The sequence below is a fragment of the Cariama cristata genome, unplaced genomic scaffold, assembly GCF_000690535.1.
Source record: "Cariama cristata isolate BGI_N322 unplaced genomic scaffold, ASM69053v1 scaffold20004, whole genome shotgun sequence".
Lineage (NCBI taxonomy): Eukaryota > Metazoa > Chordata > Aves > Cariamiformes > Cariamidae > Cariama > Cariama cristata.
The window spans coordinates 22,646-32,857 of NW_009613745.1; the positions used below are offsets into that span (position 1 = coordinate 22,646).

Genomic DNA, 10,212 nt, shown 5'->3' on the forward strand with positions numbered 1-10,212 from the left:
AGGAATTCAGACACTTAGACTGCAGATAAACTAGCGTTACAGTGTCATCCTAGAGGAACTTGCTTCTGGGAAGGATCTGTCCAGAAGAGGCACATCCTGCTAATAAGCATGCATGTTGGCATGTTAGTAACGTGCAGTAATGTTTGGGTGCCTTTATATGGATATAAATTTTGTTTTGACAACAGTAAAGTGCTTATTCCTGCCTTGACAGGAATATTAGCTAATATTGTGATATGAATTTAACATTATTTTCAACTATACCTCTTCCTTGCAACAAAAATACAAGTTGCTTTGTTAACATTCAGATTTTACAGAACAAATGTCTACTGGGAACAGGAAATTTTTCCCATTCAGGGCAGTCTAGAAAATGTGTCAAGTACATATCTCTCAAAGCAATAATCTACACAGCTGGGCCTTGGAAAATTACTTCATTTTAAGCCTAGAATACAAACTGTTCAACCACAAACTATTACAACATCAATCCCATTCTGTCCCCCGACCTAATGTATAAAACCACTAAGAGTGCAATCTACCTGTTGTGTCAAGCCTTTGAAGAGAGCTCTGGTAACGTTAATCAAGTTTTTGGATCCAGAAATCTTGGCGTACATGTCTTTAATGCCAATCAGTTTGCAGATGGTGATGATAGCTCGGTGGCAACGAAGACCATAGCCTGGGGAAAAAAAAATAAATTAAATTAGCATTATGTGATTATTTGTAAGCAACTTAGCTAAGGAAGAAGAGAGAATCAAGACCTCCTCTTAGTTATTTTTGTTCGCTAGCATGTTAGAACACATTATACCTTAAAAATGACAAAACCATTCAGGAAGACCATTCTTCCCAGTCTTTCCAATCATGCTAACATAAACATGATGGGGTTTTTTAATACGAAATATACCTTACTTAACATACTGCAAAATCAAATGAAAATGTTACCACCTGTAAACTCAAAACATAAACCCATAAAAAATGCAACCTGAAGAATCGTTTAATACCACAGGTTTGGGTAGTATTCCTTGGAAGTACCACTGACAGCTTTAGAAGAATCTTCCACAAACATACCCCACCCCCCTGGGAACATTCACCAAACAAAAGGCCATTTCTTTCTCCCACTCAGCAGAAAAATAACCCTGTAGTACCTCCCAAAACTAAAAATAGTAATAATAAAAAACTAGCAGAGAAGCAAGGCAACAAGTTGCCTTAAAAGAGTATTAAAAAGAAGCCATTACAATGGAGAGGGTCTAAATGTAACTGGATCCCGACCAAGCCTCCTTCTTCTAAAAAGCAATCCTACACAGCTTCAAAACCACTTCCTTTGCCACTTCAGGTGACCAACTGCTGAATGACAGCTTCAGTAACTCCTAATGATGGTAAATCTGACTAAAGTCCTGGTTCACATACACAATGGAGGGATTTAAACTGGTCTCCTATGGTGAAGGTGCTGCTCAAAACAACTGGTATGCTCAAGCACTGCTGTCCTTTGGGCTTCCCCCCAGAAGGACCCTGCAGCAGAAGCAATGTCAGTGTCCTCTGTTCCCAGGGAGATTGCTGCTGGATGAGAGGCCTCCAGGGCCTTCCTACAGCCTGAGATCGTGCTCAAGACCTCCACCAGACACAGCACAGGCAGAGAAATTGGGGAGGGAAGGAAAAGGCAAGTCTGTGGGCAATAATCTTAGAATGGTTTGGTTGGAAGGGAACTTAAAGACCATCTTGTTCCAACCACCCTGCCCTGGGCAGGGACACCTCCCACCAGATCAGGCTGCTCAAAGCCTCATCCAGCCTGACCTTGAACACTCCCAGGGATGGGGCAGCCACAGCTTCTCTGGGCAACCTCTGCCACTGCCTCACCACCCTCACCGGGAAGAATTTCTTCCTGATATCTATTTGCTGCTAGGAGTTTAGGGTGGCCCTTTCCAACCCAGATGAAATTGCAAGTGAGTTTATCCAGGATCCACGAGTGTGTGCACGCTAGTGAACCTGGGGAGGACTGTGTGTGCCCGCACTACTGATCTTCTGCCTCTGCTAGCCAAAGAGGAGGAGGGGACTTGCCCGTCTGTGTTTATGTTTATGTGAGTCCTGTCTGTAGGTGCTGTTGAAGGCAGCCCCTTGCCTGCAGCCAGCCGTGTCAGCATCCTGTGTGCGTCCGTGTGTCTCTGGGATGCACAGGCAGCTTCACAACGGGCTGAACCTGCACACGGAAAAGCGATGGCCGCATCCCTCAGCCAGGCCCTGGTCCCTGGGCTGGGCTTGAGGGCCCGGGGCTGAAGTGGCCGGAGGAGGAGGCTGTACATCTAACACCACTTAACAGCAACTTTGTGGAAGAATAGACCTGTGAGCTGAGAGCTGCCAGGCATGGACTCACTGCTACCCTCATCTAACCTACAGGAGTCTAAAGAAGCATTTGGCTGTACTACAACTGGAATCAGAGTGAAGAACAGCTTGCAAAGATGCAGAAATGAAAACATTGCTGCTGTGTAAGCACCAGATGGTCTTTGTGCTGGTATGGTGCAGGACAACAAGCCAGAGTAGATGATCTCTCTAGTTTCCACATTGGGAGCTCTCGATTTTAGGAAGATAAAGCAGCAATGGTCTCAAGGAGGCAGCATGCTGGATGCTGTCCTGGCTCCAGCTCACAACCACCGGCAGTCTGAGGGAGGACATCTCCCTATGCTACCCCAGCATGGACTTAGGAGGGGCAGGCATGCAGATGTGGCTTGCACTCTGATTCCCATTTGAAGCATTCCCACTACTGCACACTAAACTAACTCTGATCCCTGCCTTGGAAACAGCAACTAAAAACCACTGAAAAATAATGGAATGAGCCTGTTGGTTCTCCAAAACATGCATGGTGCATACGGTGGGAAGAAAAACCTGCAAGGTTCTTCTAAAGGCCTTTGCCTCCAACATCTGTGCTATTAGATTAGACTTTTCCACATTCAGGTAACTTAGAGCCAAAGGAACTACACTTCGGAAGCATAAAAGAAAACCACAAATAGCACTCCCACCCATATAAGGGGGACAAACTCCGATTTAAAATAACAAAGCCATGTCATCAACAGCAGGTGTTTCTAATGAAAAATAATTGATCATCGTCAACATTTAAAACATGGTAGGCTAGCACCAAATGATCTGTCTCTGAAGTAAACAGACATTGCACAAATTTAATTTCATCAAATAAATACCAGTCAGTAATTAATAAAGCTTCAAAATTTCCAGGTGGCTTTAATTACCTTTGTTTTGCTTCTTCATGCGGATGCTTGTGCTTTTAAATCTCACTGTAATGTCATGGTAAACTGGAGGGGAGAAAGGAAAAAAAAAAAGGCATTACAGCTAAATTCTCCTTTGTAGAAAAGCTTTAGCTCAGCACATTTAGGGAGTACGTTTCTGTTTCAGAACTGTGAACAGAGAGTTGGTTTTACTCTCCTCTGAGTTCTTTAAAGAGAAGGGTTAACCTAGGTCAGTTCCCAGAACAGATCAGGAATGTTTACACATCTGTAAATACTATGTTACCACTGTACACAAAACCAAGCTTCACTTGAAAAATACGAAGTGTCTGTATGCCGCCAATGAGCCTCATTTAGCTTTGAAGTGAGCTCATCTGATACAATTTAACCTTCCTCCTCATACTCAGATTTTTCTAATAATTCAGCTTTCAACCTAACACTTCCCCACAGGCTTCAGCATTCTTGGATTTTGCACACAGAATATTTACCATTACAGTCTTCCCGCTTCTCGCTGCTTCAAAAGGAGCCCCAAACTCCTGTCCTCTGGGGGGTGGCTGTTACATACATCAGACTCAGTGGCTCAGTCTCTGTATAGTGGATTCTAGCACTGCAGTCAAGATGGCTCAGAGAGGACCTCTACGTTAAGTAGAATGGAAAGCACGGTGGAAACACCACCAGTTTTTAATCAAATCCCCAATCTGTTAGTGTGAAATAATAATGCTCAAGGAACAGGAAGATAATTGCAGCTTTGTATTTGTAAGCTGAAGTTTTATTATACTGAATATTTTTCTACATAGTGACTTGGTTAAAGATTCATATACTCTGTAAGCTACATTTCTCTCAACATTTTTCTGAAAGATAACTGAATATTTAGTATACTGATACCACGTCTGACATCCGAGAAGACTTGTATGGTATTAAACTGAATTAACAAAAAGCTACCATGAAACTACCATCAGACTGACTTCTCCAGCCCACATTCTCCCCATCTCTGACATCCAAAGGGGAAAAGCACAGAGGAGTTCACTGTAGGGAAGAGATGCCCAGACAGTATCTGACTTCCTTAACTCAAATTGTGCCAGCAGAGATCTAATCTTGCTACTACCCCCTTCCCCTATCCCCATTTTTAAAGAGCCTGAAATACTATGCATCAGGTATCAAAGTTTTAAACACAGAATCATAGAATGGTTCGGTTGGAAGGGACCTTAAAGCGCATCCAGTTCCAACCCCCTGCATAGACAGGGACCCCTTCCACCAGACCAGGTTGCCCAAAGTCCCATCCAACCTGGCCTTGAACACTTCCAGGGATGAGGTACCCACAGCTTCTCTGGGCAACCTCTGCCACCGCCTCACCACCCTCATCATAAAAAAGTATCTTCTTGTATCTACTCTGAATGTACTCTCTTTTAGTTTAAAATCATTACCCCTTTTCCTATCGCAACAGGCCCTACTAAAAAGTCTATCACCATCTTTCATGGCAAAGGCAGGAGACTAGGAGGGAGAGAAATCTCTCAGTATTTTAACAGCAACATCTCGTATTACGTAATCTTAACTCTTCTTCACAGACCTTCCTACAACTGTTACAAACCTGAGTGAAAGTAAAGAGTAAACCACATATTCATTCCAGGTAATGGTGATTTATTTTACCTGGGGATCGGCAGACTATGTACTCTGACATTACCACTGTCTAGCCACAACAGTCTGGGGCTAACATTTCACACAGCATGCTGAAGAAGCAAAATGCAAGAATAGTAATACAATACATCAGATCACAAAAGGTTTTAGTTCATCTTTTTATGCTTTGTAACTAGTTGCAACCAGTTCTTGTTGGTATATTCAGCATTTATTTAAAGTTAAGAGTTTAAAAAAATCGTAATACTTACTTGTGTGGTTCTGATACAGGTCTATAAGATGTAAGCAGCGTATTGCTTTATTCTTTGCCTAGGGAATAAAAAAAAACATTTTTTCTTGAATTTTTCTGCAAAGTATTTGAAATTTACCACTGTTCAGTTAACTAGACAGAAAGTTAAAGAACTGCTTTCTCCTAACAGATTTAATATTTAAAGATTTCTCAATATAGTAACAACTTGATAAACTTTGTGTATTTTAGCATTGTTACTCTGACAGTTTAGTTGAGCATTACAACATAAACTAGACTAATGTAGACGGACAAGTAACATTTTGAAGTCTACAGGAGCCTTAATAAGGTCATTAGAGCATTTGCAAAAGAAAAATTCCTACACACTAACTGTATCAGCAGATTGCATGCTACACAGATACTGCAACGAGCGACCAAGGGGGATAAGTATACACCACAGAAAAGGGAGTAGAAAGAAAATGAAGAGTGCATTAACAGAATCTCATTGCAGGGCAACCTCATTATGTGAGTCCAGAGAAGGGCAACAAAGGTGGTGAGGGGTCTGGAGCACAAGTCTGATGGGGAGCGGCCAAGGGAGCTGGGGGAGTTTGGTCTGGAGAAGAGGAGGCTGAGGGGAGACCTGATGGCTCTCTACACCAACCTGAAAGGAGGGGGTAGCCAGGTGGGGGTCGGCCCCTTCTCCCAAGTAACGAGCAATAGGATGAGAGGGAACAGCCTCAAGTTGCACCAGGGGAGGTTTAGATTGGACATTAGGAAGAATTTCTTCCCCAAAAGGGTTGTCAGGCACTGGAACAGGCTGCCCAGGGAAGTGGTGGAGTCTCCATCCCTGGAGGTATTTAAGAGGCGAGAAGATGTGGTGCTTAGGGACATGGGTTAGTGGTGGCCTTGGCCGTGCTAGGGGTACAGCTGGACTTGATCATCTTAAGGATCTTTTCCAACCTAAACGATTCTATGATTATTTATATCAAGATGGACAATCATGTACACGGACTTGCTACTTTGCATAACTACAAAAGACACTGATTATTAAACAAAAAGTGTAGGTATGAATTATTTGTGCTTGTCATCAAGCAACAAATAAATCAATCAACATACTTTCCGTAAAGCATTCATCCTGTCACCTGCTTTCCCCATTGCAAAACCTGCAAGACAGAAAAGAGTCATTTTATTACATTATTATTATTACATTATTATTATTACTGAGAAATAGACAAGGCAGGATCTTCAGAAAGCAAAACGGAAAAAACAGAGAACTTCACAATCACATTTAGTATTTGTTACTTCCACTCCATTGCACAGATCATACTCAGAAAATGATCCAGAGAAAGGCACAGAAAGTAACAGTTTAGGAGTTATGAATACCTAACAACTGGATGCCAATTGCTTGCTGCCAAATGAAAACAAGTAAGGCTTAAGTTATTTCTTTTGTGTCCAAACAATTGAATAGTGGTGACGCTGAAGCAAAAAAAAAAAGTTCAGTCTTCTGCTTAAAAAGAAGGGAATGAAAAAAAAAAAAGTGCAAGTTGATGCAGATGTATCAACTACATCTGTACAAAGAGTAGCTCCAAGACCCTAGGATCCTAGAAGATAATAGAAGCCCAGTTTCCTTCTTTGCAAACCAGAGAATATGAAAACCAGGTTTAACAGAATAGTGCATTTGCAAAAAATGCATGCCTGTAGAACAGAGAAAAAACAGACTGCCAGTTACAAACTACTACCTAATTCTCTCTGAACCCTCAGACCTACTCCTGTTTACCAGGGTCAATTGTGGTAGCGATGAAGAGATTTCACAGCAGCCTTGGAGTATCTGCAGTCAGCTCGGAGCAGGGCATCAGCTGACTGTATGGAATGAATAAGAGGATGTGACAACTGTTTTTACAAACTCTGTAGTCCAACAATGTCAAGGTAGATTGAATTAAAATAATTTAACTTGCAATCAGTATATCTAGCTTTTTTGGTCCTTTGATGTTTCTGTTGTGTCAGCTGGGGCTGCGGGTTACCTGTATCGAAAAGCCTAATCCAAAAAAATCAATGGGATGGGACCCAGCCAGATGCTAGCTGAGACTACCAGTAAACAAGCCCTTTTAAATTGAAATCAGTAATATTTCCAAGGGACTATCCTGACACTTAGGGAGAAGAAAAAAAAAAATAATCAGCCAGATTTATACTAATTCTGCCTAGAAATACTAATGCTAGCTAGAAAATAACCCACGAAAACGCACCACCAGTCATGCTGCCCTTTGCTGCAAAGCGGTCACTGCAGTTAGAGCAAATGAAAATAAAACCCCAAGAACCCCAATGACATGGAAGTTATTTTCAAAACCAGAAAGACAAATCCCCGTCCACTGACTCCCCCTCCCTTATGACTATCTGCTCTGCAACCATTCATTTTAGCCAAGCACAGGCACCTCTGGGAAGAGCACACTCAGCTGAGTCCTCTTCCCCCATCAGCGCGGGGGGACGAATACTGCCCCGGCCATGCCAGCCCACCCGCAAGTCCAGGCGCCTTTTGCAGGTGCCCGATTCTTCTCTTTGACTCGAGAGCGAACAACTACACTCTGCAGCTGGGTGCAACACATGCAGATATGCATGGCTGAATACTTCAAGGCTTTGATTTTTTTTTTTTTTTTAAACATAAACAGTATCTGCAGTAGAAAGAAACAGTGTGTACAGGAAAGCATAGATGATCCCTTCTGGTAGGATCTACCAGTGGTTAATTCCATCAACTCTAGAATTAAATAAAAAATGTTTTTACCACTGGGTAATATATGCTCCAAACCTAGTCACATATTACTACTTTTCTCAATTTCTTTTTTCATACAAAGTGTCCACATAAATACATACATAATTTGATTATAAAGCTTACTTTTATAGATAAAAGTAAAAATTCTTACAGGTATTTCAATATTGCCCAGTTGAAAAAAAGGTGGTTTGTTTTGTTTTTTTTTAAAGTATAAAAAGTCCCTCTAAATCACTATGCCTCCCAAAGTCCTATTACAAACAATGATTAATTTGGCATCTATTACAGACAGTAAACGCACATACCTACAGCTCCTTTACCATTTCCAATAGCCACTAATGCACGTATTGATTTTTTTCTGCCTTCCTTTGCCTTCATACAAAACACATTTTTCACCTGAAGAAAAAAAAAACAAAGTATCTTGTTACAGCACAGTTCAATTGTGTGTGGGGGGGTTTTCTGTTGTGTTTTGTTTTGTTTTTTTTTCTTTTTAAACAGAGTCAGTTTACCAAAAAGGAATTAGAAGTCTGTTTTGAAACCTTACAATATATATTGTCTTTTTCAACGGCTTCATTCTGCAGTGGGACACTGGCTTCAAGGCATTAAATAAGTAAAGGCTACTAAAAAATCTATACTCGGACACAGAAGTTGTTACCTCAGTACAGTTTCATTAAAATATCCCTTCTGCTGTGTTTAGCTGCACAACAGATAATGCTTTAATGCTGCCAATGTCATGTGTGATTTCAGTTGTGATGTAAAAAATTGAAAGTGACATTTATATCTCGCTGCTCCCCTCACACTGTAACATATTTTAGGAACACTCTCAGGAATTGCTCAAGGCATATTTTTGCGTTACATGGCTTAAAACTTAGGATCGAAATCTACTTGCAGAGTGCAGAAGACGGTCTCGTTACTGAGATGACAGCTGCTCAAAAGAAAACTTCATTTAAGAGAGGGGAAGAAGAAGATGGTATTTCATTCCTGGAACTAGAAACGTTTACAGAAACTCTGCATGAAAGTCAAGCAGGGATGCAAGAAAGCTATTCAGTTGGAGTGGGGGGACACAACAACAACTGGGGAGACAGGTGGCCTTATGGTTAGCATTCTGGAGATCTAAATCTGCCTCTGCCACAGACTCCCCTGTGTGACCCTAGGCAAGTCACTGCTTTATAGTCTCCCACCTTAAACAGTCCAATATATCACCTGAGATCCTCTGTCCATCTAGCTCCTGTTCTAGTTTCTTTGGTTTTGTTTATATATTACAATATACACTTATATAGACACATATTTTTAGATATAGTTTAATATACTGTATATAATATATAAACTGTACATAAAATATAAAATATAATATATATAAAGTATATATACATATAAAATAACATTGGATATTGCTAAAAAATGTGTCCCAGAATTACCAATCAAAAGATGCAATTTCCTTCATGGTTCATTTCTCCCCTTCCTCTCAAATGCACCAGGGTCTACTTTTTTGAAGCCTCAATATGAGTTCCATAAATTATCATAACAGTTAAATTGAACATGCATTGTTAATACATGAATTAACCAGCACTCTCTCCTTGTCCCTACGTGTAATTCTTCAGTAAGCTAGTCTGGTTGAGCTTTATACATCAAGAAAGTAGATTATTAAAAAAATACTTGGGTGTGGCTTAAACATTCTTACTGAAATTCACACACATACAAAAAAACAAAACCAAAAATTCCACTGGCATCAGGAGGTACATTTTAGCAATGAGTGCTTCTGAAAAATTTCACCTTGCTTTAATTAAAATAAAGGTGCTGCTAAATTCAAGGTGCACATTTATTCTAGAAAGCACTTTGAAGAAATACCAGGTTTGCTAATTGCTTATTCCAAGCTATTTTTCTTTCTGCAATCTTATTGCTTACACGAACACGCTACAAACCCAAGTCCCCCCAAGACGAAAGTGCCTGTGGAAACAGGCTATTTACAGAAAATGCAAAATAACGGTGAAAGAGAGTGAAGCAGAGCGGTACCTCCATGAGCATCATGAACATGCTATTTTTGCTTGGCACACACTTTTGTCTTCCATCGCCAATCTGAGTAAGTACTCGTACAAAAAAAAAGTTGTCATGCGTATTGTCAAAAATAAAGGATGCACTGTTTGCAGAAATCTGCTCGAGAATTACTCTTCCCCCTTTCCGGAGGGTGGCAATAAAGACTCACGCAACGGCCCTCTCCAGAAGCCTTCCCAGAGCTGCACCCCTCGGCTGTCTCCGGAGGAAACCGCCCTCAGTGTCCCCTCAGCCATGGCCATCGCCCCTCTCTGGAAGGGCTGCGGGGGCCTTTCAGCCTCCCCTTCGGCCTCCCCTTGGCCGGGGCTGTGCGCAGGCAG

At 41.3% G+C, this 10,212-nt stretch overlaps 1 protein-coding gene across 1 annotated transcript in view; it reads right to left on the reverse strand.

The window, feature by feature from the left end:
- Positions 1 to 10,212, reverse strand: part of MRPS5 (mitochondrial ribosomal protein S5) — a gene marked incomplete at its 5' end in the record, with an annotated part of 24,675 nt that overhangs the window by 775 nt on the left and 13,688 nt on the right. The window contains 5 exons of the mRNA XM_009699147.1: positions 534 to 670; positions 3,228 to 3,290; positions 5,105 to 5,162; positions 6,196 to 6,242; positions 8,146 to 8,236. Coding sequence (XP_009697449.1) covers positions 534 to 670; positions 3,228 to 3,290; positions 5,105 to 5,162; positions 6,196 to 6,242; positions 8,146 to 8,236 — 396 coding nt within the window. The remainder of the gene's footprint in view (positions 1 to 533; positions 671 to 3,227; positions 3,291 to 5,104; positions 5,163 to 6,195; positions 6,243 to 8,145; positions 8,237 to 10,212) is intronic.